Source organism: Aptenodytes forsteri, unplaced genomic scaffold, assembly GCF_000699145.1.
Source record: "Aptenodytes forsteri isolate BGI_AS27 unplaced genomic scaffold, ASM69914v1 Scaffold534, whole genome shotgun sequence".
NCBI classification, from domain to species: domain Eukaryota; kingdom Metazoa; phylum Chordata; class Aves; order Sphenisciformes; family Spheniscidae; genus Aptenodytes; species Aptenodytes forsteri.
In genome coordinates, this window is record NW_008795712.1 from 81,344 (window position 1) to 105,197 (window position 23,854).

General features: G+C 57.4%; 1 protein-coding gene across 2 annotated transcripts in view; it reads right to left on the reverse strand.

The window, feature by feature from the left end:
• Positions 1–3,990: 3,990 nt before the first annotated feature.
• Positions 3,991–23,854, reverse strand: part of EFR3B (EFR3 homolog B) — a 28,063-nt gene continuing 8,199 nt past the window's right edge. The window contains exons 4-22 of one of the 2 annotated variants that reach the window (XM_019473177.1): positions 19,632–19,753; positions 17,307–17,456; positions 15,921–16,055; positions 15,483–15,561; positions 13,996–14,131; positions 13,308–13,469; positions 12,564–12,675; positions 10,500–10,551; positions 10,095–10,267; positions 9,325–9,400; positions 8,285–8,446; positions 7,838–7,969; positions 7,658–7,725; positions 6,791–6,918; positions 6,285–6,376; positions 5,692–5,740; positions 5,235–5,338; positions 4,980–5,029; positions 3,991–4,618 (exon numbers count right to left, since the gene is read on the reverse strand). In XM_019473177.1, coding sequence (XP_019328722.1) covers positions 4,513–4,618; positions 4,980–5,029; positions 5,235–5,338; positions 5,692–5,740; positions 6,285–6,376; positions 6,791–6,918; positions 7,658–7,725; positions 7,838–7,969; positions 8,285–8,446; positions 9,325–9,400; positions 10,095–10,267; positions 10,500–10,551; positions 12,564–12,675; positions 13,308–13,469; positions 13,996–14,131; positions 15,483–15,561; positions 15,921–16,055; positions 17,307–17,456; positions 19,632–19,753 — 2,088 coding nt within the window. In that variant the 3' untranslated portion in view covers positions 3,991–4,512. Of the gene's footprint in view, positions 4,619–4,979; positions 5,030–5,234; positions 5,342–5,691; positions 5,741–6,284; positions 6,377–6,790; positions 6,919–7,657; positions 7,726–7,837; positions 7,970–8,284; positions 8,447–9,324; positions 9,401–10,094; positions 10,268–10,499; positions 10,552–12,563; positions 12,676–13,307; positions 13,470–13,995; positions 14,132–15,482; positions 15,562–15,920; positions 16,056–17,306; positions 17,457–19,631; positions 19,754–23,854 lie in introns of both variants that reach the window. The other variant, XM_019473176.1, reaches the window with a different exon arrangement.

The following is a 23,854-nucleotide window of genomic DNA, read 5'->3' on the forward strand; positions in this document are numbered from 1 at the left end:
CGTTCTTAATTAGTACTCCAAAGGGGTCCGCTCCCGGGTTTCACTGGGTGGGAACAGGTTAGGGATAAAGACGTCAACCGCTTCGCCGCACCCACTGGACGGGCACGGGGACGGCGCCCAGTTCGGAGCACGCCGGCTGATTTTCATATTTTCACTGAGCTGTACAATACTGTAAATGATAGATTAAAAGAATTCTAAAAAAAAAAATAATAATACCTTTTTTTGCAAGCTAACCAGGTGTCGGCAATGTCTCTGGGGATGCCTGGTGTTTGTAAAGGGGCAGAAAAAATAATTATAAAGTAAAATCCTGCAGTTGGGGCGGGGTGGGTAGAGAGACACGGCTGGGAAAGTGCTGGGGAGCGTGTTTTGGGGTGGGGGGAGAAAGGGCAATTTTGCACCCCCGGCTCGGGAGCTTCACGGGAGCTGGCCGTGGGGTTCCAGCACGGCTGGGCTCGCTGCAGCCGGCCCGGAGAGGGCGCCGGGGGCTGCTCCCACACACCCCAGCAGAGTGTGTTTTTGGTCCCGGAGCGGAGCCCCGCGCTGATGTGACCTGTGGTGACAACGTTTGCTGGCAGCCCGGGGAAACGCAGCATCCTCCGGGTGCTGCCCCAAGGAGCAAAGGGACCGAGCCAGGCCCCCCCCAGCGCCCGCCTCCCAGGTAAACTCGTTAATTCCCCATTAAATGATAACGCCGAAGAGCCCGGGTACTAGGGAGAGCTTCGTCATTTATAAAGTAATGCTGCCAACTCATGCAGTGAAGCAGGGGGGCAAGGCTGGGGAGGGGGCCAGGTTTAAAACCAGGTTCACGGGGAAGCAAGCCTTGACCACCTCCTCCCAACTAACACCTTACTGCTGCCAAAGCATAACCATGCCCATTCCCCTCTTCACACGCTTCCCAGGCAGCAAACCACCAGCATTAATATCGTAACGCTGACCTCGGGGGCTGGCTTTGCGCTTCCCACCGCCTCCCGCTCCACCCGAGGATGGAAAGCACGTTGGAGAAGAGCTGCAGATGCCCCAGTGGGATGAACCCCCCACCATCCAGGCCCTAAAGATGGGGGGGGGGGGCTTTTGGGATTGGGATCGCAATGCACAGGGCTGTGCATCCCCATTTATTTGGTATAACAGGGTGGAAATGTTGTTAAAGGAAAACAGGGCTCATATTAGCGCTTTTTCCCCCCAGTCCTTAGCTAAGAGATGTCCTAGATCAGTCCTTAACAGAGCGAGGAGCGGAGGGGCTGCTGGTGGCGGAGCGCACGTGGCCCGGCGTGCACCGCGTACATTTTGGCCCCTCAAATAGCTATCGGGGTGTCGCCTTTCCCATTTTGGCCTCGGCAGGTAGGTTTGCGCACATTCATGCAACACCGTGAACAGAAGCCCCGGACCTTGCCCCAGGGCCCTGCGCACCGCGGGGAGCTTCTGCGGGACCCGGGGGGGGGGAAATGCTGAACTGTAAAGGGTGGTGAAGATGAAGCCCGGTTTGGGTTGGATCCTGGGCACAGAGGTGCGGGAAGGAAGCTCGTCCACAGCCGAAACCATCCTCCTCCTCACCCCATGCCTTCCCTTCTCCATCCCAGCAGCAACCACCCCTTTTTCCTCTCCCAGGGCAGAGAGACAGCGCCCAGCTGCCGTGAACACGCCAAGACAGCGGAGCCCCTAAGGTGGCAACATCAACATTTATTTGAAAAGGGCATGAAGACGGTGCATTTGAAAATAGCGAGGGCTTCTTGGCCCTTTTTAACAACCCGTTTCCCCCCCCTGCCCTCGGCTACGCACCCGAACGCCACAGTGCTCCGAAATGCAGAGATGGAAACGCACACATGCACCTAAACTGCCGACTTTATAGAAATATACTTTGTCATCTATACGTACACAAGTATCTAAACTAAACGCGATGTACAAACAGGTCACTTACACCGTTTGTGTGTCTGGGGGGGCACATTTACAGGTGGAGTTTGGGTCCCAAAATGCGGAGGGGCCGTGGTGAGACATGCGGGGGGATGCAGCCAGCTGGGAGGTGACGGCCCCAGCCCCGCTGCCAGCTCCCATGGAGCGGAGCAAGGGAAAAGCGTTGGGACCGGGGGCTGCTCCCGGGAGTGGAGGTCAGGGGTATTTTCTGCCCCAAAAGGGATGATGGGCACCCCAAGATGTGCTCCGTGGCGTCCCCGTGGCTCCTCTCCTTCAGCACACGCAAACTTGTGCTCATCTTCCCACCTTCTTTGTGGTTTTGAAGAGTTTTGGATGTGTTTTCCCACGGACACACAATTTGGGGGTTAATTGCTTTGCCTACCGCGTTTTGTTAAAAATTTTAGTGCCTTTCATTAGAACAGCCACGGGAGCAAACCCTCCTTTCCCGAGCAGCCCGCTTTGCGTTCCCGCTGCCGACCCCAAAACCTGCCCCAGCCAAAACTCAGGCTTCAGCAGGACCAGGCGTAACCCGGGGAGCTAAAAAGGCTTGGGGACAGGGGATGGAGACACATGGGGACACTGAGGAGAGGCAGCAGCAAGGGGAGAGCCTCGGGCACCGGGCAGGGCTGGGACAGGCAGAGCCACGCCGCGAGCGGGACAGCTCCGTGATCCAGCCCAGGGACCGAAATAAACCCTTGTTTTTCCTGTCCTCTTAAGCTAGATCATTTCCTAAAGCCCGGATTACAGCATGACCACACAAACAAGCGGTGACCTCGAGGCAATCGCAAACTGTATCCGCCACTGAGGAGGAAAAAATGGTAATGTGTAATTACAGCTTAAAATAACTGCCTGGAGATCTGCAGCGAGAGGTGGCAGAGAAATGGGTCGTGGCTGAAGCAACCCAGCGGGGCACGGGCAGAGCCGGCGCGACCGCCGCGCGGCTGCGTGTGCCTGCGGTCTGTCCCTCCGTGACGTGCAGAAGCAGCTCCCACGTCTCCAGCTTTAGACCCTGCTGTGTCTCTTCGCGCAGCGAAGACAGAAGCGGCGTGTCCGGCCGGAGGGGAAGGGGCTGCCCGAGCTCACGGGAGAGACCCCCAGGGACCCCCAGGCTGCTCGGAGGGCGGCGGTGGGGAAGCTGCAGGCAGTGCCCGTCCGACTGCGAGTGCGCCCAAGCTCGCCTTAAGAACAGCCTTAGCGCACCGACACTTGAAAGGCATTTGGGAGCAAGAGAGACCCTGTGAACGACTGAATATCCCCAAGCGACCTTTCCTCCCCATCCCTACCGTCTTCACCTTGCAGTTGTGGTTTGGTAGGACCCAGAACTTTCTACCGCGTCTGTCTAAAGCAAAACCCTCGATAGCCTCATCTACCCCCAGCCCAAATCCAGTTTTATCCTATTGCACAAGAAGAGGCGCCATCCACGGCCTGCCAGGTGCAGGGTCTGCAGGGTGGACCCTGTAAAACACCTTATCGTCGCTATTTCCTACAGCACTGGGGTTTCTTTGGGGTTACAGCTCAGTTGATTTAAGATTGGACTTTGTCAAAGTGATTCTGCTAAAAAAAAAGTAAAATAATTCTTTCTTCGAGACAGGAACCCCAAAACTGTGAAAACCCAACCCAAAAATATGAAAAGAGTGGGTTAATGTGTTAATATTCCCCAGCACGATGGTTGCTCGTGCCTCACGTCACTGCTCCAGGCATCCCACTGCATGCCCACGTGCGCTGCCTGTGGGCTCAGTCGCAGCAGCCCCCCGCGAGCAGCCCGCTCACGACCCAGGCGAGAGGCACGGCTCTTGTGGGTTTTCCCCCCCCAAAAAAGTGGGTTTTCCCAAAGAAATCGTGTTTTCAAGTGACCTGGAACCAGCCAGGCTGCTGTGTGCCCCCGCGCTGGGATGGGACGATTGCCACCCTCAGGCTGCACCGGGCAAGCCCTCCATGCAGGGCATCAGGGCAGCTTGAAGCGCCCAGGGGAACGAGCCACGTGCCGAGGGGGCTACGGGAAGATGCAGGCTCACAGGCCGGGAGTGGGACGCGGGGACCGTACCCCCCTCCAGCAACCTGCCTCAAGCACCAGCTCGATTTGGTTATGCCGCTGCCCCAGGCTCCAGCACGCCGCACCCCAGACCCCCCTCCTGCCTTTTACAGCCTCACACCCTCCAGCTTCAGCCCTGCCCCTTGCCGGGGGCTCTCAACGTGGCCGACAAACGATGCGGGGAGGGATTCCCCAGGGAACGGGTTTGCTTTATGCCGGGAAGATGTACATGCCCAACGTGCTCTGCCCGGAGGCCAGAGCATTTCCTCTCCCCTTCCTGAAAAACGGAACTGGAGAGGGAGGTCAGAGCAACTACCCGCCTCCCCGCACCGCTGTGCCCCGAGCCTCCTCGCACCACCAACCGCAAAACGTGGCTGCAGAGGCAGAGAGTCACAAAGTAAAGTACGGGAGACGGGTTTGTGGTGCCAACGAATCTTGGGGTGGCCTCGGTGTCCGTGTCCCCACCCGTCCTGCACAAGGATGTGCTCCCCGCAGGGTCAGCAGTCTCTCCCCAAGAGGTCCCTTGGTGCGAGCTGTGCAGCGGTGGCTCTGCCCTACCAGCACGGCCGCCCTCAGTACACGCACAGGTCTGGGAACTTCATCTCGTACACCGGGATGGAGTGGTTTTGGGGCTGGCCGTAGGCAGCTGTGATGGTGCCGGAGGGGCTTGGCGGTGGCCTGAAACACAAGAGATGGAAGGAGGCGGTTTACAGAGAGGTTTGGTGAGGAAGCAAAGCCTGGTGCAGAAAACATGCATTCCTGCACCGTTGCAGGTCTCCCCAGTGCCACCATAGCAGAGGAGAACTGGGGCAAACAAACCAGAGGCTGCTCCCAGCAATGCTTGTCCCCTCTTGCCATCGCAAAGGCCCCAACCCCAGGCTGGCACCCACCCCCAGCGCACGAACCTCCTTGACGGGGGAACGCATGTGGCTCCCATTGCCCCAAAGCCAGCGCTGGCCTTGTGGTCAGGCACCCCACGCTCCGGCAGCAGGTTTTCGGGTGGCTTGACAAACTGTGCTTGGCTGTGGCCCCAACTCACCGTATGGTGATCTCGAAGATCTGGTTGAGCTTGCTCTGCAGCAGCGTCGCCTGTAACACAGACACAGCGGCTGTATTAGCGCGGCTGCGCCCTGAGGACCACAACAGTACAAATGGGACAAACACCCTCTTGGCCTTCCCCGGTCACCAGAGCAGGGGGAGGGTGGCCTGGCAAAATTCAGAGCCACGTCGTCACCGTCCGCCTCCCCCCAGCAGAGCGGCCACGGGGATTTAGAGCGCCACAGCCCCGACTCACCCGGGCACCGCAGTGGGCAGCGATCTCCTCGAACGGGGCTTTCTGAAATTTCTCCACCACTTGCCGCCTCCGCTCTCGTTCCTGCTCCTCCACGGCGACGCTGTCTACTGAAGCAGAGGGGAGATGGCTCTCAGCTGCTCCCCACCCGCAGAGACCACCCCGCGCTGCATCCCCCACCTCCCCAGGAGACAGCATGGATTTGGGCATCACTAGAAAGCCAAGGAGAAGGTCTCCAGCCTCTGGCTTTGGGACCAGCCCCCCAGGGACACCCCCAGGGCCAGGCAGAGCTATGAAGCTGCCCGGCCACCCTGTGACTTGAGTGCAATGCCGCTACGGCGAGGCGCTGGGGATCCATCCATCTGTGGTGTGCACACACAGACACAGGGGCGACAGTACCCATACATACACACCACGCCAGCCTCCACCTCTCCCTACCATGGCCGGCTCCCTCGCTTACCTATCGCCTTCTTCAGCGTCTCGTACGTGATCTCTTCCGCTGGTGCTCTCTAAAGGAAAGGGAAAAGCAGAGGAGGCTCAACGCACAGCACAGGACACCGTTCTGGGATCACAGCAACCCAGAGCCGGTGTCCCAGACTGTATTCTTGCACCAAAACATAGTCTGTCCTTAAAGATCAGGGATATCTTTCCTGGCAACCTGCACTTTTAAAATGTTTTTTTTTCAGGCTGGACTAGCCAGGCCTTATACCTCACCCAAGGCTCCCATTGCTAAGAAATACGCATACAGGGAAAATAAAGATTTGCCACCCAAACGGCACCGGGAGACCCCTCCTGCCGCGTGGCTCCCCTTGCAGGCTGGGACCTGTCAGCACCTGGAGGGGAGCATCAGGGGGAGTCGGGGTCTTTCTGACCCCGCTCACCGCCAGACACACCGGGGCTGTTATGGGCCCCTGCGCTTGCAGCCAGCGGAGCAATTATGCGTGCAGCCAAATTAACGATTAAAGAGGGCTTAGCTGCACGCTGTCAGGCTGCTAAAAGCACGCGGCGCGGAAGGGATGACACAGCCTCTGCAGCTCTGGTGTAAGACAGTACCTGCTCTCGCTCAGGACTGTTTCTCGACTCCACCTCAACCTGCAGGGAAATGGTCTCGCCTATGCTCTTCCTCTTGGACAAGCGATCTTCGTCTGGGGAGGAAGAGAAAGGGCAGAAGGGCTAATCGCAGCCACCCCGGGGGCAGCGGGGTGAGCACAGGCAGCTCCCAGGGAACATGGCCTCGCGTCCCATCCCCAGGGTAGCAGCCCCTCTGCTCAGCCATTCACCCAAATTCATCCAACCCAGCAGGACTGAGGACTGAGCCAAGCCCAGCGGGCTTCATTGCTCCTTCCAGCCAGCCAGCCAGCCATGCACGTGGCAACCCTGTGAAGCTTCCGAGTCACCGCTTTCTGCCTCAGTTTCCCCAAGGCTACATCTCTAAAGGAGGGCAGGAAAAGAACGCACCCACGCATAGCACAAGAACTTCACACCCCCGTAACTGTGCAGAGTGAGGGACCAGTTCCCTCCCCTCCCAGTTCTCCGGGATGCCCCAGGGTGCTGCGTACCCGTCAGCTGGGGGATGTAGGGTGTGCTGAGCCGGTCCGAGTTGTAGCCGCTGCCGCCCAGCACCTCGCTGATCTTGCTCTGCCAGAAGAAGACCTCTGGGCCCAGGCGGTCAAGGCTCTTGCTCAACCTATGGGGGTGGAGAAAAAACAACGGAGATGTCAGCGTCTCTCCTGCCAGGGGAACCGTGTCAGCAGGGTTTCCCGTCCCTTTGCGTCAGAAACAGAACGCTCTCGTGGCTTTGCTTAGCTGCAGCACAGCCGGATACATCACGCTATTTCTGCACACACCGGCACAAAGCCAGAGTCCCAGAAGAGCTCTTGACCCATCACAAAGGATACGGATGCGCTCAGGAAGGACCGCCCTGACCTAGGGAATGTCTCAAGAGAGCAGTGGCACTCACTGAGGGCAGCGTCTCCGTTAAGGGACCTCACCACCAAATGTGACCCATGCCGAGTGTGCCAACAGGAATGGGACAGCCCAGCCAGCCTTGGCCTGGGGATGCTCAGCACGCAGCAGGCATCCTCGAGCCAGTGGCACGGCAGAGCAGCGGGATGACATACCAGATCTACACCCATCCTGCTGTCAGACAAGGGGAGGGATCAGCCTGCAGAGCCGATCCCGGCATTTGGCTGGCTGTGAGCGCAAGCCGTGGTGGCCACCCCCTTCCCTGGCTGCATGGGACCCTCCTCGGATTCTAAACAGGTTGAAAACCACTTGATACCCTTCCCACTGTGCCATCCCCAGATGGGAAAGGAGACAAGCACAGGCAAGCGAAGGGCTGATAAACCCATTATCGCTCACGATCTTATGGATGCCAATCCCTCAGGAGCAGGGAGTGGGGAAGAAGGTATTTTCCAGGCTCTTACCTGGGTCTCTCCACAAACACATCTTCAGGGAGCAGATAGGGAGCTTCCTTCTGTCGCATCTGGATGACCTGCAGAAGACAAGCAAGGAGCCAAGCTCAAACCCCATGGGTGGCCAGGAGAGCTGATGCCAGAGCTTCCGCAGATAAGGCTCCAGCCCTGGCCCCAGACCCTCCCTCGCACCTCGTGGATGTGCTGGCAGAAGGTGGGCACGGTGGTGAGCTGGCTGATGAGGTTCAGGTAAGCTGCACCGAGGGCGAAGAGCGCGCAGCGGTTGTACGCCGTCAAGTTATCCTCGTTGATCTGGGCTATCTCCTGCAACAGAGACACAGCCCCATGAGACGAGGGTGGACAAGGCCCCAGCGTGGTCTCCATCCACCTCGTGGCATGACCTGCCCTCCAAACATCCCAGCTTTTGGAGCTTGGGTTTGCAGCACTTCAGAGGCTGACCAGGCGACTGGGGTCTCTCCCCAGCGTGTTGGTCTGATCCCACTCCGGTGGGAGAAGCTCAGAGCAAGTGAAGCACTTGCATCCCCCTTCCTCAGAGACCCCAACTCCAAAACAACCCCCCTCCCAGAGGCTCCTTCCCATCGCATCTCAGCCCGCACACCCAGCTCCCCCCCCGCCTACCTGCACTGCCAGCACCAGGCGGATGAGGTCCACCACGACCTCCTCATTAGCCAACTCGATGCTGATGAGCATCAGCATGCTGTAGAGAGCCTCATAGTGAGCCTGCACGTTGCTCTCCTCCTTACATATCAGGTAGATGTGCCGGTAGAGCTGCTGGCCATGCTGTGGGGACACGGAAGGACGTGGTCACCTCCTGAGCATCCCCTGCGAGCAACGCTGCCGTCAACGCAGAGAAAGAAAAGCAGCAGGGCCCAGCAAAGGGGCCTCCATCCACGCAGGGGGGAGCAGAGCTCCTCCGGTCACCAAGCAAACGAAGAAAGCCCCAGGGAGAGGGAGCTGTGACGATCAGGTGGCGTTTCACCATTCGATGCTGGACCCTGACGGGGAAGAGGCACCGGCAGGTCCAAGAGCAGAGCCCAGGGGCAGGCAAACAACACTCGCAGCACCGAGCCCAGGGAAAGGACGCCTCCGTTGCAGAAGCATTATAGAAATCACGGCTCAGACCACAACAAAGAAATAAAGCCCTGAGACACATTGCTCGACAGCGAGGCATGGGACAGAGCAGGGCACACGCTGGCGCAAGGGAAACACAGCTCTGCCGTGGTTGTCAGTTGAGGGGCTGCATGGCTGCTCCTTGGTGTGCGCAAGGTAATAAACTGATCCTCTCTTGGCCTCAAGTTAGCTCCAGAGGGCTTTGCACCACCCCCAAAAATGTTTTAAGGGGGGGGGAGGAGGGGATATAAAAATAAATAAATAATTAATTAATCAGGCAACTTCAAAAGCCACTTGATAAATAGTTTTTGGGATACCGCACATCCTGGGGTACTCATTCCTTCGGGCAAAGAGCAGATTTAGGAGCCTAGAGAGGCCCACGCATGAAGCGCTGATGGAGTCTGAATCCCACTGGCTTTTCCCAGGGACATCCCCAGGTTTAGAGGCATCACAGGACTCCCCCGTGGCTCAGTGTGACTTGGGGAAACAGACGCACAGTCCTTACACCGGTCTGCACGAGGACAGCTTGACCCAGACCCCACCATTACCTTCTTCATGAAGACAGTATCCTGGCGCGAGCATTTGTCCACTTTCAGCTTCAGGACCGAGATGTCACTGATGGTGCTGCAAGGAAAGGCCAAGGAGAAGGGAAACCTCAGACACCGGAGGGAGGAGGCACGGTTCCCACACGCCTGCAGAGCTGCTGGCCAGGAACGAGCCGTCTGGGAGGAACCGAGGGGGGAAGCTAAAGGTGGCTTTTAAATCTGAGCGATTCAGATATTCAAGAGTACTGAGCCAAATCACTACAGGATTTCAAGGCCGTGGCGCTCAGGAACACAAAAGCAAGTTGACAAAGAGGCGTGCAAGCAAAGTGGATTAGCAGGACCACAGCAAAACCCATGGAGATGTTTCCATCTAGGATTACAGTCACCTTCTTCCAAGGTAACACAGCATGGACAACGCGAGTGCCCGGCAGGCCTATCCATGGGGATGCAATGCAGTCGATGAACCCACTGGAGGAGGTTATGGCTCCTGCGCATCCTCCTGGGACCACTGTCTAACCACGGTTACTTTCAGCAGCATGGTCCCACGTCCCTCCGGGCACAGCCTCTCAGAGAGACTCCCCCACCCATCTGGCTCTTAGCAGACCATCGATCTGCAGCATTAAACCACCCCAGAACTTCTACCAGATTTATTATTTAATCCTTCCAGCAGCCCCCAATCCTGCAGGCACTCCCAGCCTGGCAAATCTCCCCTCCCAAGCCAGCTCTGCAGGGTCTGCAGGTCCCAGCCCTGTTGGGGAACCCCCAGGACATACCTGATGGTGGAGAATTTCTGTCGGTTCCCATGGCGATCGATGAAGCTGATGAGGATCTCGAGGACAAAGAGGCGGATCTCGGCATCCTCCATGAGGGCTGCGGAGAGCAGCCTGTCCAGGAAGGCGCTGGGCAGTGCCGTGAGCATGTTACTGCACTGGAAGCCCACAGAAACCTGCAAGCATCAAAGAAAAAGGGAGGCATCATGACAGTGTCACTTGAGAGGGGTTAAAACACACCGAGAAAGAGGGGATGCAGGCAGAGAAGACTAAGTACAGTTTGAGCTCTTCCTAAACCACCCCAGGGGAGAGGGTCTCCAAGCTCAGTTCCCCCATGCCAGCAGCTGGGGACCTCCCAGGTCTCGTGGAGGTTGGATGCTCCTGCGGGGATGGCGACACAACTCATACCTGGAGGAGGGACTTCAGGAGCATTATCTGTGTCAGCCGATTCCGGTTCTCCCTGCCGTGGAGAGAAGAAACAAGTGCTAAAATCTGAGTGAAAACAAAACAACCCTCCTTCCACACCCGAAGGATGGAAAAGCCTCAGAAAGGGCAGGACCGGTTTCCTGAGAGTCACCACCACATACAGCCACGCTGTAAAGGTCTCCAGCAAATGAGCTCCAGATTTAGCAGCCAGCAAAAAGGCTGCTAAAGGAACGGTGACTATCAAAGCATACATCCCACCAAAGGCACCAGAAACAAGGCAGCACTCACACCTCCAGGCAGGCGCAAGCTGCGCTCAGGACCCTCTGAAATGAACCACCCTCTGGACGTGCCCATCCCACAGTGACTCTCAAGGGACACCAGGCACCAGCTCTGAACAGGCTCCTCACTTTTAAGCAGCTGAAAATGGGCGAGAAGAAGCCCAAGCCCTCCTGTCCGCGAAGGTACCCTTGCTCCTCACTCCCATCTCACTCCCTGCAAAGCCACCATGAACCACACTTCCACTTCAGCGATGTGAGGGGGGGTTTTATGCAAAAAAGGAAATCTTGAATTCTCTACTGTCTGAACTCAGTCTTTCCTAGCCCTGTACTGGAAGGGGACACAGGGATTTCCAGGCTGTCCCATCACCCATGACACGCTGCCTGTGCTGCCTACCTCTGCCCAGGGACTGAGCTACACCGCAAATGGCAGCATCCCCATAAGCCAAACCGCAGGCCGCAGCTCCTCTGCAAACTCCTGGTTCACCTACGCACCCAGAGCGAGCACCATCCTTCACGCAGCGTCAGATGGGATTTTAAAACTCTCCCGGAGGAAGCTCATGAGCTGATAAAGGAGCAGTGACAAACAGCCTGGCACAGCCAGCCTAGCGCTGAGAAGTGACTGCCATCCTGGGGCTACGAGCCCGATTCTGCTCCTGCAGCAAGGAAAGCTGCCCTGGCTGAACGGCACCCAGCACCCAGCGTGCCTCCCACCGTGTGAATTGGGATTGAACGCAGGCGTCAGGAATTACCTCCATGTGAGCGAGGAGCAGAGCGTGTCTCCTATCAGCCGGCAAAGTCTCTCTCCCATCAGAGACGAGTGGGAAGAGCCTGACCGTACTTTGAAGATAAATATAGCATGAAAATCTGTTTGCTCCTTACCTACATGTTTCAGCGCTGATACCCTCGCTCCAAATAGCTCTCATGGTCTGTTCCCACACTTCTTAAGCAATTATGTTGTTTGGGTGTTTTCCCTTCCTTCTCGTCCTCCACCGCCGGGTATAAATACCACCTCCCGCTCAGTGTTAATAAAAGCTCAGAGGCAGCTCAGAGGGGCCACGCGCCAGCGGGGGGGGGAGGCAGCAATGAGCAGCCAGTCCCACCAAACCCTACACGCCCTCCACCGCCGGGTATAAATACCACCTCCCGCTCAGTGTTAATAAAAGCTCAGAGGCAGCTCAGAGGGGCCACGCGCCAGCGGGGGGGGGGGGGGGAATTGACCAGCCAGTCCCACGAAGCCATACACGAGCTTCTCAAAAGCCACAGGCAGCCCTCGCTCACCAGCGGCCACCTCGCTGCCCTGAGACATCCCAGGTCACTCCCCTGAGTATTAATTTTAGTTCCTGGCTACTTTTGGATGACACCCCAGGACCGAGCTCCTGACAGCTGAATCTCTCAGCAGGTACCCGAAGAAATGCGGAGTTCAACTGCAGCACCGCTGCCTGTAAACACCTTTCCTCCTCGATGCGCCGGTGTTTCAAGGAGCCCTTGTCATCACATTTGCAGCAGACAGCAAAGCATTTTAAACAAGGATCGCACGTTGCTCAGCTTCCCTTGCTCTTCGGTGGAAGCTCTCGATGCTCAGCCTTTCCAATAATGTGCCCACGGCCCACTCTGTCCCCAAAGGTCACCTCAAGGCGGGAACGGTTTCGGGAGCTTCCCAGCACTTTCAGCTCCGTGTCCAAAGCGTTACACCCACACACACGGGACAGCGGCAGGGAGAACAGGGTAGGGGGGGAGCAAGAGGAGGGAAGAAGGCATCCGTTCTCACCCGGCTTTGCCAGCCTCGATGGACTGCTGCAAGGAGGGTAGCGGCACCTTGTTCATGATGAAGACCATCACCTCAGACTGCTGGTAGGTGGGCAGCGTGCTGGCGAAGGACCCTGCGGAGACAAAAGTGCGCTGGCAGCGTGCGAGGCGCAGCCCACCGCCCCCAGAAGTGCCCAGTGCCGTGGGGTCTGCCCGCTGCGCCGCTCCAAGCCAGCTGCCGGACCCCCATAGCCAGGCTGGGATAGGACAAGGCCCACCTGGATCCAGTACCCGCAGGCAGCTTTACCTTCAGGGTGATTCAAGACCCATCAAAACACCTCCCAGGCAGGGCAGCCCCCAGCCCAGGCAGGGTGAGGCTGAGAGATGCCAAGCCCTGCTTCTACCCCTTCCTTCTTTTTGCGGCTGGTGCATCCCCATCCTCAGCGGCTGCAGCAGGCTCACACCCGCCCTCTTTCTGTCCTCCCCTTCCTCGGGGTCTCCCACCCAGGGAGAAACACGACTCTGCCTGCGCACAGCAGCTCTGCCGGGGATGGCTGGGGTTGCAATGCCACCTGCCGATAACCCGCCACCACGCTTGCAGCGCGCCGCAACAGATAAATTTCATTCCCCATCGCTGCTTTTAGGATGAGGGCGACTTTGTTTCGCCCTGGATAATCCCGCAGACGCACAAGGCAGACACCCACGGCGCAGGGGGCTACCCGCCAGCACAGCCCGCACCTGCGCCGGGCACGGCGGGACACCCCACCTATGGTTTTAATGACGGCCTCCTGGAACATCCTCTCCTCGTGCTCCTTGATGATCTTGGTGCTGACGCCGGCAACGCAGTCGTAGCTCCCCGTCAGCGCGTAGTCAATGCTGAGCCGCAGCTGCCTCAGCAGGGTGTTAAACACCTCCAGCACCGTGGGGCCTGGGGTGGCGAGACGGGAGAGACGGTGGAGCATCGCCGGAGGAGAGCGGCAGTTTTCCCCGTGGAGATGGAGGCTGTAGTTTCCCCCCAGGTCAGTGTGGTTTATACCTCCCACCACCCCGTGAACAGGTTGAACAAACAGTTTGGCCAGACACACAGTGACTTTTAACCCCCACCAACTCCCCCAGTCGAGACAGGAGAGAAATGTCCTTCCAGGAGCACCGTCAGCTCAGCGTATTCACAGCAAGCCCCTGAAAATCCCTTTCCCCCCTGCCACGAAGGCAAAGGCATGCATTGCATTCAGCCCTCCAGGTGTAGGTCGCTGCACGTGGGCATAGCTGTTGAGCTCGGGAGCACTGAAATGGCACAGAACGGATCCCCAGCACCCCTGGATGCTCCAGACCAGATCCCCCGTCGCCAGCTCACACCTGGGCACACGCCAGAGGCCAGCCCAAACCTCCAGCACCTCTCCCACCCCAACAAAAGGGTGAAGAGATGGATGGAGAGGATAAATTTATCCACTTACCAACAGATCCGGAGGCTGCGATCACCGCTGCCTCCGAGAGGACCTCCACGATGCCCGCGCGCACGGTGGCCGCGCTCTTGCTATTGGCATCCAGGTGCCCCAGGAGCTGCTGGATCACGAGATGGGAGTGCTGTGGCTGGAAAGAGAGCATGAACATCAGCACGGGTGCTGCATGCATGAGGTGACAGCCTGTTTCTGTAACCCACACGGCTACCGAGGACAAATCCTGCACACGCACCCAGCTTGCACCGAGTCCCTGCCCGGCTCTTTCCAAGGCAGCTCCGGATGCAAAATGAGAGGGGGCACCTGGAGGAAGCCTGTTTTACATGACTGAGCAAGAGCTTGGAGCAATTTGCATGGGAAAAACAATCTAAAGAGCTGTACAGATCTAAGGAAATGGTGACAATTAAGCCTGGGGATTTCAGGGAGAAGGGATTTGATTTTTGCCAGGGTTTCCCAAACACATCTATACTTCAAAAGGGTCCTGCTGAGTTATTGTGACCTTACACTTCCAACATGCATTAACAGGATTTTATAAAATCTAGTGGCGCTGTAAAGGGTTTTTAATCCTGTGAACCGCCCAAAACAAGAAACGAGAGCACGGGGCGGAATCTGCTTTTCACTGTAAGAGTTCTCCAAGCAGAGCCATGGCTTGGCCGAGTCCAAAAGCGAAGCAAACTCCCAAAGGGGTGAAGTGGGGCAGCAGGTCTGGGACAGCCCCAGCAGAGTGGGAGCAGGGTGGGAAGGCAGCACCATGCCCAACAGCATGCAGGGACCCATCCGAACAGAGTTTCATTGAGATCCACATGGAAAAAGAAAGGACGGACCTTTTCCCATCACTCTGGGATTTACCTAAACTGCATTTCCATGGCCCCCAGCGAGAAGGGAAGAACCTGGCAGGGTCTGTCTCTGAGCATCCCCGTGTCTAAGGATGGGCTGCAGGCACCGTCATGACGCCCAGTTTGCCCGGAGCACGTTTCACTCCAGACAGCCCCTCTCCTTTTTGGCAGGGATGATTTACACAGCAGCGATCTGGAAAGAGGCAGCTTTCCATAGGAGCCCAACTGCTTCCTTTAGAGCGTTTCACAGCACGCCGCTAGTCCGTCTGATTCAGCAGGGCTTTGCTTTCCACTGAGAGGGAGGGAATCACTCCCGGGACTGAGACAGAAGCTCCGTGAGCAGCATCCTAAAACACGCGTGGCTGGCACGCAGCCAGGCTAACGCATGCCTGTCGGCCATCTCCCCGCACACCCGCCGGGCCCCCAGCTCACACTGCCGTACACCTGGACTGTGCCTGTCTCCAGCCCATTTTGGGGCACGCTTGGTGGCCGAGCTCATCGCGAGCGTTCGTACTCGGCACTGCCGGGATGCGGCAATGCAGCGGCGGCTCTGACTCAGCCCAGCCGTGGAGGCAGACGCGGGTGCTCCCAAGCGTGCACGTGCGTCCCCAACTGGTGCCGCCAGCCAGAGTCCCGCCGGCTCCCCACCTGGATCGAGTACATGATGATCCTGAAGCAGCAGGTGGCAAAGATCTTCGGCTCCCAGAGCGAGTGGTTATCCAGATGGCTGGGGAAGAGATGGAAATGGAGGGGAAAGTAACTGTCAGTCCCCCAAGCCCTGCAGGGGTGCAAAGCAGCACCAAGCACCAGGGATGGCCAGAAGCAGCAGGGAGCAAACGCTGCAGGCGAGGGCAGGGACACAAACTCCTCTCTGGGGTGACTCTTCTCAGCGACAGGTATCTATCCCACGCCATTTCCTCATTGCATCCAAAAATGAGAGCTCAGCCTGAAACCCAGTCCCCATCTCCAGTACTGTGCCGAGGGGAGCCAGAGGAGCCCATGCCTTCACCCCAGCTCTGGCCCGCATTGGCTGTTTCCCCGTGCCTCAGTTTCCCTTGTGCCAAAAATGAGGGATGCACGACTTACATGAGGACGGGTTTGATGGCGTTCTTGATGTTGCCGTACGCCGCTCGGCCCAGCAGCTCCCGCAGACACCTCTCCGCCAGCTCCGTAGGACTCTCCTTCTCCTTCTCGGTGGCTTGCAGCGGGGAGGGGGAGCGGCTGCGAAAGCAGAGGAGGGCGATGAGAGCAGCGCTGACTGTGCAGCAGCAGTGGGGGAGAAGAAGCACGGAGCCCGGCCAGGGAGGGTTGGAGCAAAACGGTCGTGGCATCTGCCCACACCCCGTGCTGCACAGGGCTGCGGGCTACCCCTCGCACAGCCCACAGCCACCCCGCGGCAGCCAAATGTCACCCTGCCAGGCAGACGGGGCAGCTCCATCCCCGCAGAGCCCAGTGATAAAGCGCTGCTGGAGTTGAGCCAGATCAGAGAGCAGCACGGGTGCACGGATTGCAGAGGAGGGGGACGTGCCAGGACGGCCCCGCTTGCAGTGCCAGGCTGTGCCAGGCAGCAGGGGCAGCCCCCGCGTCCCTGGGACCGGGAGGAGGATCCCGGTACTCAGTGTTGGAGGGGGAAGGATCTTACCGCTGACGATGCAGGACATAACGTCCTCCCAGGGTGGACACAGCCTCCCGGGGGAGGAAGAGCAAAGCAGTCACGGTTTGGCACAAGTCACCCTGAACATGCACACCCCAGAGGAGATCCAGCCCCTTTCTCCGCACTCGGGCTGTTTGGCATCACACAAACACCATGAATGCTTTTTCCACCTCGATGCTTCAGTTTACAAGAAAAAGGGAAAAGGCATCTGGCCAGAAGCCAACTTCCCAGGGCTGATACATCTCTCTCAACCTTCAAAAGGAAAATCCCAGGAGGAACTCATGCCTGCTTCTCTGCTCTGCGCTTCTCAGCTAAGCATCTCCCCTTCAAACACCCAGCTGGTGGCAAGCACGCAGCCGGCGGGGGGGTTACGCCGGAAGAACGGGGGGACAGCGAGCAAAAGCTGTATTTCAGTTCCTGAGATTCCTCTCGCCTGGCTTTAAAACAACTTCTTTGGTAGCATTTAAGCAGGAATCCCTCACAGAGGTCAACCCGCTGAACAGGCAGCTCAGAGCCTTTGCAAACAGCGTGCTTTAACTGCAGGGACAGCGCAGAGAGCTCTGCTCCACGGGAGTCACGGTGCCCTGCAGTGGCCAAGACAGCAATAACCTTCACGGCACCGGGTGACGGGCAGAGCTCCTGCCACCTGCGGCATCCTTCAACAGGGTCTCCCCTCTGGCCACTCGCCGCATTTTTCACGAGCTGCAGACACAAATCAGCCTGCAACGCTTCTGCCCTGCAAAACCTTGCCAAAAGCAGCCCCGGGGCCCCGAAGCCGCTGGTGGAGCAGGTGGGTCACGGCAGCAGCGAGCACTCACCTTTCGGCCTCCTCCACGTGCTGTAAGTTGAAGAGCAGCGAGGGCACGATTTTGTCCATGTGCTGTGGGTCCCAGATGTTGGCTTGGAGTTCATCGTTCACTGTCTTCCTCACCACTCCTTGCAGGCCTTTAATGCCGGACATCCGGATCCTGGGGAACAAATTGACACCAAAATGCTACATATCTATATAGCATACGTTATTTTACATTTACATACACATATACACACGGGTGAAACTGTGCAAGAAGTTGGAGAGAAGACACCGATTTCTGCGCTGCTGGAGGGGTTCATGCAGGCGATGCCCCGGTTCCAAGCTCCGGGCTTGGTATACCCCGGGGTAATCCTTCGGCCTCGTATCCCCGAGAGACATGGCTTCCTGCAGCCCGCCAGACGCGAGCGGGAAAGGCTCTGAACCAGCTAAAATCATCCTGGCAGCAGCAGCCAGCTCCCATCCACTGCCTATCCCAGGAGGCCCCCAGGCGAGCAGCAGCCACCCGTCTCCACGGCACGCGCTACCGGAGATGGAGAGGTGGCACCAGCGAGCTTGGCCTCTCCGAAGGATTGGTTTTGGACCTGGGAGGTCTCTGCTCTCCAGCTACTACATGCATGGAGGGTTTTCCCATTTCCCCCGTCCCCAGCAGCTGCAGAGCCGTGCTGTGCCCATGGGGATACTAGATGCTAGGGAAACCTAGGTGCTTTTTGACACCTGTGTCCTTTCTGGGACCAAAGATCCTGACTCTGCTCTAGTCAATGATAAAGTCATCAGTAAAAATCTCCCTACGCAGCAGGATTCCCAGGTCTGAAACCAGCCCCTCAACACCTACGGCTCATGCCCGAGAAAGGTAGCACGTACTTATCTGCAGAAGTAAATGCATTAAATAACCTGCTCTGAGGTCTCCCTAACACATTTTGCAGATCTAATCAAGGCAATAAGCCGACCGAGACACAGTTCTTGAGGGAGGAGCACTGAGCAGGACCAAGGCCCGAGGAAAACAGCGTGCTCCTTTTTAATTACAGGAGCTGCCGAATTTCTCTCTTCCAGTCTCCGGTGTAATTTAGCCAGCGTCACCGGTGCCCTGAAGGTCAAGTGGAAATAATGAGCCTTCTGCATTATTTCTTTATTAAGGGGGGGAAAAAAAAAAAAAACCCACCTGTGAGTCTGCAGCAGTAAAAGGAGGTGAGCCTGGTCCTCAGAGACAAGCCTCTGCTAGGAGTGGCGAACCTCAGGGGTTCGCCCCTCTGCAAGGCAACTGGTGCCTGGTACAGCAGCTCCGGGAACGGCACCAACACGATGTGCTGAAATGCCTCCTGACATCTGGGCTCTACTTAAAACTTGTCTCCGGCAGCAGTGGCCTCCTGCCCAGAGCTTCCCGGCGAGAGCCACCGGTGCCACGCCACCGGTGCCACGCCACCGGTGCCTCACCGGGCCATTTCAAGCGCCGGGTCTTTTTAAATACACCACCGTCAGGCCTGGCCTTGGCAGCAGTAAACAACATTAATCTGTCTGCTTTAGTCGTAATTAATCCCCCTGGGGTACGTTTCCCATCACAGCAAAGCACGTCAGTCCTCGATGCTAGAGAAATGTAACCGCCTTTAAACGTGGAAAATAACAGACCGCACGGCTGCAGGAGGCAGTTTTTGAGTGAACATTCACGCTGCTAAGAGTGGGGGGCCTCTTCCCATCATCATCGTCCTTCCTTTTGGGGCCAGGATCACTTCCTTGCCTCTGAGCTCCAGCTGTCTGCAGGCCGTGGCCCTGGAGCAAAGGTGAGAAATGCTTAAAGATGCACTGAGGCAGCCCTGTGACGGGCAGACTGTGGGCGTTACCTGCTCACATTTTGCCCGAAGAAAAGAAATCGGAAGCCTGAGGGCGCATTATGTTCCTTGTCCTGCCATCGGCCATGGTCAGAGCGAGCCGATGCCTGAGCACAGCTGGCCCTGCTCTCAGGACAGCAAATGCAAACCAACTTCTCTCACACACGTGTAATACTGCATGCAATATCCCACACAGCGACAGAGGCTGGATCTGTGCCGCGCTGTGTTTTCTAGGCTCCTGTTTCATCCTCCCATATAGTCAGCGGGGTTTAATGCTTGGAAAATAAGGGAGGGTAGAGAACAGCAGCCTGAGTGCAGCCAGCTCTGGGGAATCACTGTGCGTCTCCGTCACAGCACAAAGAAATCAATCCACGCGCAGCCTGCATCCAACCTGCCCCCAAAAGCAGGTGCTTCTCCAGGAAAGACAGAGGCTGGGGGCGCAGGGAAGCCCCCCCAGGAGGCATTCGCAGAGCCAGCGGGGCCAGGGACACCCTGCTCGCGGCACTCACTTCGTCCGGATGTCCAGGTCGTCGTGGCTGGAGTGGCACATCTCACTGAAGCGGGAGACAAAGAAGTCGTAGCTGCGGTGATAAGATGGGGTGTCCTCTTCGATGTTGGCAAACTTCACGAACTGGGAGAGAAGAAAGAGGGGGTCAGCCCAGAGGGCACGACAACAAAAATATTCTTAAAATTCCTCTCCAAACCAGCAAACATTTGTGGGCTTCAGCAGTGTAACACAGGGCTCTTCACTACAGCAGCTTGGCATGCGCTCGGGATGACAAGTCAGGCTGCCCGGCTGCACCCAGGACACAGGGTGCCCAAGCGGGAACGTGCCATCGTACCGTCCCACCGAGCTCCAGCAGCGCCCAGGCCCCGCTGCAGATGCTACAAACCTCACCACAAGCCCCAGTGGCCCCTGTAAAGGGCATTTAGAGGTGCCACGAGGCTCTGAGCTAGGGATCCCTAATATGCAGCACACACTAGTAACAGGAGATAAATTTGTCCCCAGCTTCCTTCCATCCTCCCAGACGGCACAAAACCTGGCGAACATTTCCCAAACGCTGCTGCAGGGATGAAAACAGCCTCGGAAATGCCAGTGGAGAAACCAACTGCAAGCAGGTTCTTAACCACATCCCAGATCTCGCCCGCAGCACCCGGCAGCATGAGGTCCCATCGCTCCCTTCCAGCTTGGCTGCGCCAGCAGGTGCGGAGCTTGCCAGAAATGCCAGCTGACCAACAGATCTGGCTTTCAAGCTTTCAGGGAGAGAATTAAGGAGGAAGAAAGGCTAAACATGTTTTCAAGCTTTCCTCTGAATTCTGAAACTTATTCATGAAAAGATGGGGAAAAAAGGGTCGGGCAGGAAGGGGGAACCTCAACTCATCCAGTCATGCTGACAGGGGTAGCTTTAAAAAAGGAAAAATAAAGAAAACCTCAATAGTACAAGAGCTGCCACAAAATCCAAGGCATCGGCTCCTGGCTGGAACATACAGAGCATTCAGCCTGTATCCACCCAACAGCGCCTGGTGCTGCGAATGGACGAGGTTTATCCTTGGCCTGGGACAAGCATCGTGCCACCAAGTCCCCGTTCTTTAACCTCCCACTCAGAGCAAGGGCGTAAGCAGCCGCTTGCCAAGATTTTAGGCAGGGGGAATCTGCTGGCTGCTTTTGTGCTCCCGTGCTGCACCTGCTTCAGCACGCTGGGAAAGCTTGAGGCCGTTTGCATGGGCTTGGGATGAAGGGAGAGGCAATCCTGTCCAAGCAATCCCCAAAACCACCCCAGCTGTTAACTGCTGCCCAACAGCACTGGGAGAGCAACGGTGCAGTGCCAATGCCGGTGCAGCCCCACTGCTTACGACAGCACGGCACGAAGCTCTGCGGTCGCACCCAGCAATCCCACATCACTCGGGCAAGGTGTCCTGGGCCAAGGCATCAGGATTGCTGGGTTCCTCTTCCAGCTGGGAGGACCTAACCCACCTCCAAAGGGTTACCCGTCCACCCGGCATTTCTTCGGGTGCTCAGCACCCTCTGGGGACGCCATGCTGCACGAGAGCTCCTTCTTTAACCCAACCCTACCCACAGGCTTTTCTCACTTCTTGCTTTCTGCATTTGCTGGCATCCAGCCCCGCCAGGAAAGCGGCAGGCAAACGGCCCACCGGTGCCCCTCCACAGCTGGCAAAGCCAGCCCGCCCGTCCCAGAGCACCACACAAGCCGCTGATTAGCATGCACCCACTGTGCCGGGCTATTAATAATGTCAGCTGCAAAGGCTGGCTCTGCGCAAGCAAAGGAGCCGGCTCAACCCTGCCAGGAACTGTTCCCAGAGTGCAGGGACTAGCTCCAACTGATAAACTCCTCTTACTCACCAGAAAAATGCAGGGCTGTTACATAAGAAACCTCTGTACCAGGCAGCTCACAAAGTGGGGTTTTTTTAAGCTCATGGCAACTCCACGTGCAACCGGAGGCAAGGGCAGGATGCAGAGTGAGGAGCAGTAACAAGGGCTCCCTACGGCAGCTCCGGGAGAGCCGTCCCAAGCGTCCCGTGGCCAAGAAGCGTCGTGAAATAAAGGAAGGAAATGGCTTCTCTGCAGCCAGTATCTGCAGGTATCAACCCCACGCCCACGCGGAGGACGGCAGCTCGTTTCGTGCCACCAGGCAACCAAACAGGACCACCTCACCAGCGCTCCTTATTCCGAAGCTATCAAGGCCCCGGGGATTGCCAGCCCGCCCATCTACGCCAGCAGTGCCCGTGGTTCAGCTCCCTGCCCCGAGGGCAGCTTCCCCGGCCGGCTGCCAGGCACAGCGAGCCCTGCTCGCCTCTGTCCTCGGGGGACAGACATCCCCCCACGGTGCCACTACGCCCGGTGACACTGGATGCGGCACAGCGTTCATATCTGCCAACAGCTGGAGGCAGCTGCCCCCTCTGCATCCATTTTCAGCCTGCAGCCTCTGGCAGGGCCAGAACTTGTAAAAAGCAGCCAAGAACAGAGAAAAATCAGCCTCGAAGCTTCCTTGCTCTGTCAACGGCACATTTTTAGGACTCTGCCACTTGCTCATAGACTGTTGCATTTTTCCAAGACTTGGCTGCCTCTACAAGGGTGCTGTACCATGCAGCAATTGCGGGAGATGCCCACCCTGGTCCCACTGCCCAGTGGCAAAAAGCAGCACCAGGACACATGGAAATGACCCAGCGAGAGCTGGGCCGGCAGGAAAAGAGGCATCAAACCTTCAGGGAAAGCGACTTATTTTCACTAACGGGCACCGCATCCCAGCCGAAAAGCTGCTCTGCAGCTTCATGCCGTATTTCCGCTGTGAAAACAGTTTAAAACATGGAAATGCAACACTATTTCTGCTGCGGTTCGAAGGGGTGCGGGGCTGGGCAGCTTAGGGCTCCCATGCTTGAAGCCGACAAGCTCCAACTGAAACACGGCTGGGACGAGCAGGGAGCAAGCGCAGGGGAAATGCGAGGAACACGGCTGCCTTGGAGAAGCAAAACAACGTCTGGGAAGGGATAACACTGCCACCTATAAATACATCAGACATAAATACATCAGAAGAGGAACATCAAGGTGGGGGAAGAGATGTTTAAATGAAAGATCAATGTTGGTTCGAAGAAAAATAAAACGGGAATGACATCGAGCTGGGAATTAGATGGTTCCTACCCAAAGCAGGGAGGTTGCCCAGAAGCCTCCTAATGAGGATGAGGAACCAAAGTGGATTTAAGCTGCAGCTCCATACGTTCATCCCGGGGATTATAGGATGGGGTTATAGTGATCATGGGATGCTGGATTTTCGCTGCGGGCTCCAGCGCTGCGGCCATGGAGCCCGGCAGGCTGGTCCCCGGGCTCAGCCCCTCCACAGCGCAACACCTTGGCTCTGCGCGAGGAGGGAGACGTGTCTCAGGCGAGATTTCATGCCGCGGAGAATGACTCACTTGGAGCAGGTTTCTATAAACAACCTCCTCCCGCCTTTGCCATCAGCTCCGTTATTGTGAAGATTGCTTGAGACAGCACCCTCTAATTAAGCACGAGCCTGAGGCACATTCTGCATTAGCAGATATGGGAAGAAGCGTCTCATTATCATTACTCACTTTTCTATAAAAGCCCACAAGTTTTGTGTGCTCTTTGCCCTCTGAATGCCGCCACGCTTGAGAAGGCCAAAAGAAAAAAAAAAAAAAATCACTAAATCATCATTCCTGATCTGGACTCCTCATTAAAACACCCGCTACTGATTCCTGACCGCAGTGACAGCAGCCCTAAGGAAACACCTATCCGTGGTCCAGGACCATCTCTCCTCTCCGTGGGTGCCTGAACACGGGAGGTTTGCTCCGCACGGGCAGGAAACACAAGGCAGGGCTCCGTCTTGCCTTGACCCAATGCCTCCTGCTTGAGGCCCCTGTGTTGGGGCCGGTTCGCTGAAGCCTCTGCCGTGGCATCGTGAGCCCCTGCCGTGAGGGCTGTCCCCTCCCCGGCTCCACGCCAGCAGCTCCCGTTGAGGTTCAGCTCCGTGCCACGTGCCGGTGGCCCCTCTGATGCAGGGCTCTGCTTGGGCACCATCCAAGGACCTGAGGGAGTGTCCAGAGAGCAGCACGGAGAGGGAGGTGCTGGCTGAGTTGAGCTTTAAACCCTACCTCTACCCCAGGTCCCTCTGGACCCTGGGACAAGCCCTGCATTTCCCAAACAGCTCAGGGGCTGGGCAAGGGCAACGAGGCTGGTGAAGGGTCTGGAGAACAAGTC